This window comes from Oryx dammah, unplaced genomic scaffold (assembly GCF_014754425.2).
Source record: "Oryx dammah isolate SB20612 unplaced genomic scaffold, SCBI_Odam_1.1 HiC_scaffold_27, whole genome shotgun sequence".
In the NCBI taxonomy this organism is placed as follows: Eukaryota; Metazoa; Chordata; class Mammalia; order Artiodactyla; family Bovidae; genus Oryx; species Oryx dammah.
In genome coordinates, this window is record NW_024070211.1 from 6,730,881 (window position 1) to 6,733,770 (window position 2,890).

A 2,890-nucleotide genomic window follows, 5' to 3' on the forward strand; every position below is an offset into this window, starting at 1 on the left:
AGCTTGTTCCAGTCACTTTCTCTCTCCAGTCTCCCCTCACTTATAAAGTGAGACAGCACAAGGCTCTTCTCTGCACCCAATGCGTGTGGGGCTCCACCATGAGCCCCTTCTACTTCCGCCTCTTCCCCAGTCTTAGCTGGGCATTCTCCCATCTCCCTTTTAAGGGAATAAGCAAGTTTACTTTTCTTAAGCTCCAAGAAAGACATAAATTTATTCTCCCTAAATCCAGCTTTGTGAGAAACAGTGCTAGCACTTAAGGAATCAAATTATAAACACAAGTGTTTAAAAACCGTTTATTATGCAAAATGTTAACTTTTATAAAAAGTTTAATATACATCGCATGGTTACAGAAAGTCACCTTCCTGCAAAAAAGGTACAAAAGCTAAATACTCTATTATAGAGTTCATAATCAGGGCAACAGAGTCTTTCTCCAAGGAGACCAGAAGACCAGCTCTACCGCTGCCTTGGCCAAGGCAGAATTTGGAGAACAGCCAGCCCCCACCCCCAACCCCATACACCTCCACACACTGAAAGACAGTCTTTAAAACTTGGGAGTGGGGTGAGGGCTAGGGGAGGTTGCCCAGCTGGTGCCCAGAGCTAGCGCTGGCTCTTTAGGCCACCCATGTTCACAGTCCTTCGCTCCCGGGCGCAGGTCCAGCCTCGAGGCAGGGGTTTGGGGAAGTCAAGTGGGCAGGGCAAGGCTGAGGCCCATCCATGCCCTCGGGCTTCCGGCCGAAGAGGGTCCCAGGGTCCCGGACGGGCGCCAGCACCTGCGTTCTGGGCGGGGGAGGAAAGAAGACCAGGGAGCCGTCAGTTTCCGCCGAGCGCGCCGAAGCGGGGGCCGTCCGCAGACTGGCCGGCGCCAGGGAGGAAACTTGGTCTCTACCTCCAGCTGATAACTCCTCGCCCCACACTGCCCCCACCCAGTTGGCGCCGAAGGACCACAGGCGGAGCTTGCACCACCCCTCCCTCTTGGAAGTGACACTAGTTGGGAGGGGGGCTGAGGAAAACGCGGCTCCTTTTACGACTCCAAGCCACAGACAGACTGGTTATTTTGTTTAGCCGGACCTGCGTCTATAGTTTCGCACCTTTGGCCAATGGGGGAAGACGGTAACAACGTGCACTTAAGGTTGAAACGAACTCTGGATCGGAATTGGTTCCGTCATTCATTTGCTTGACCACGGGCAAGTCACTTACGCCTCTCTGGCCTGAATTTTCCTAAACCGAGGGGGCCGCGGTAATCCTTTAAAAGGCCTACCAACTCCAAGATCTGCCGTTTAAGCACCAGCCGCCCCTCTTCCCCGCCCCCGGGAGAAGGCTTGGATACTCACCTGGAGGCGCCAGGACGGGCCAGGTCAGTGGCAGAAGCTCCTTTGGTCGTTGGAGATGACAAGTTCCGGAGCGAGCTCGGCTGTCTGAGAGAAGGAAAAGGGGGGAAGGGTTTACGCACAGAGTTTGGAAGGTCCAGGGGTCCCCCTAGCATCCCAGCCCTGGAGCTCAGCCCCGCCCCGGCTCCCGAGCACGCCCGCGCGCACCTGGATGGGAAGATGCGGGCCGTCTGGGGGCCCAGGGGCCGGCTCGGCCAGGACCACCTGCAGGTCGAGGATGTAGTCGATGACGCGCTGCAGGATTTCCACCTGGCTAAGCTGAGTGCCTCGCGGGACTCCGGGTACCAGTTCCCTCAGCCGCGAGTAGCAGTGGTTCATGTCGTCAAGCAGGCTCAGCGGTTCCTCGGCGGCCGGGCTCTTGCCACGGCCCCGCGCGATGGCCAGGCTGCGTTCCGACAGGCAGCACACCGCCTCGTAGCAGCCGCGAACCGGGCTGAGCGCCTTCATACTGAGCAATGAGGTTGGGAAGTGCTGGAAGGGAGGAGAAAGCCAGAGACCCTCTAGAGCAGCCTGCAACGCGCGCACGCTCGCCGAAGTCTGTCTTTATAGAGTCTGCCTGGAGGGCACGCCCCTTTATGCAAAACAGCCCACGTTGGCCCCGCCTCCGTCGACCCTGGGCGTTCACAACCCGGGTAAATTGCAAACAGGCTTCCTCTGGCCGGTCTGACGCCGAATACCGCGGAGCCGCGGATTCAAAGAATGAGGAAGCGCTGATACTGGGGAGAGGCGGGCCTCTTTGCCAGCAAGGATTTTAAAAAATCACTTAAAACCATTAACTTTTAAGAATTTGCCTTTTCCTGGCAGCGCCCTATATCTTTGAGCTCCCCTGCTTGCTTGCCAGTCCACCTACAGCCCAATACTGGTTCGAACCCGTAGTCCTCCGAGGTCATAAATCCCTGAACAGCAAAGCTTTTCTTTCTTTTTTTTTTTTTTTTTAAGCAAAAGATTTTTCAAGGGAAACTTGTAAGGAATTAGTGCCGCCTTGTTCCCCAATTTGCTGTTCGTCTGACTTCCAGACTCACTGGCGTCAGGAATTATCTTGTGACCAGAGGGAGAAAAAATTAATTGCGGTGAAGCTGAGGTTACAATGAAGAAAACAGATTTGGGCTAGGCGCTGAGATTGCAGAAGGAGGAGGGCAAGGGGGTTTGAGCAAAGAACACTGTTTGAGCAACAAGGAGAAAGAAAGAAAAAAAATCTTGAATTGTGCTTTTTGCTTGGGAAGGGAAAAAGCTCCCACCCTCTGGCCCCATGCATTCCATAAGGAGCCAAATATATGCCCAGTTATGTTTTGGAAGTGAGTTTGATTAGAATTTTGGACAGGGTTTTGAATATGGGATACAGATGGGCTGATTTCTAGATAACCTTTTTAGGAGCTCCCTTTGGGTCAATTAATCTCTTTTTTAACTCTCCCTTCTCCCTCCCTCCAACCCCACATTCTCCACACACCTCTATGCAGAAAACAATAGTTTGGTAATTTCATCACTCTATTGTCTGTCTCTTT

General features: G+C 53.5%; 1 protein-coding gene across 1 annotated transcript; it reads right to left on the minus strand.

Annotated features, from left to right (window-relative positions):
* Positions 1-278: 278 nt before the first annotated feature.
* On the minus strand, positions 279-1,949 carry ID3 (inhibitor of DNA binding 3, HLH protein). The gene is made up of 3 exons (XM_040229697.1): positions 1,536-1,949; positions 1,332-1,415; positions 279-777 (listed from the first exon to the last, which is right to left on the minus strand). Exons 1-2 carry the CDS (start codon positions 1,833-1,835, stop codon positions 1,356-1,358), a joined length of 360 nt encoding a protein of 119 aa, XP_040085631.1. The 5' UTR covers positions 1,836-1,949; the 3' UTR covers positions 279-777; positions 1,332-1,355.
* Positions 1,950-2,890: the final 941 nt, after the last annotated feature.

Bases quoted from the DNA above. Each gene is read 5' to 3' on its own strand.
- ID3 (XM_040229697.1), bottom strand. From the start codon at position 1,835: ATGAAGGCGCTCAGCCCGGTTCGCGGCTGCTACGAGGCGGTGTGCTGC. The intron at 1,416-1,535 runs GTGCGCGCGGGC...TCCTTCTCTCAG, and splicing joins GCCCGCATCTTCCCATCCAG to ACAGCCGAGCTCGCTCCGGA.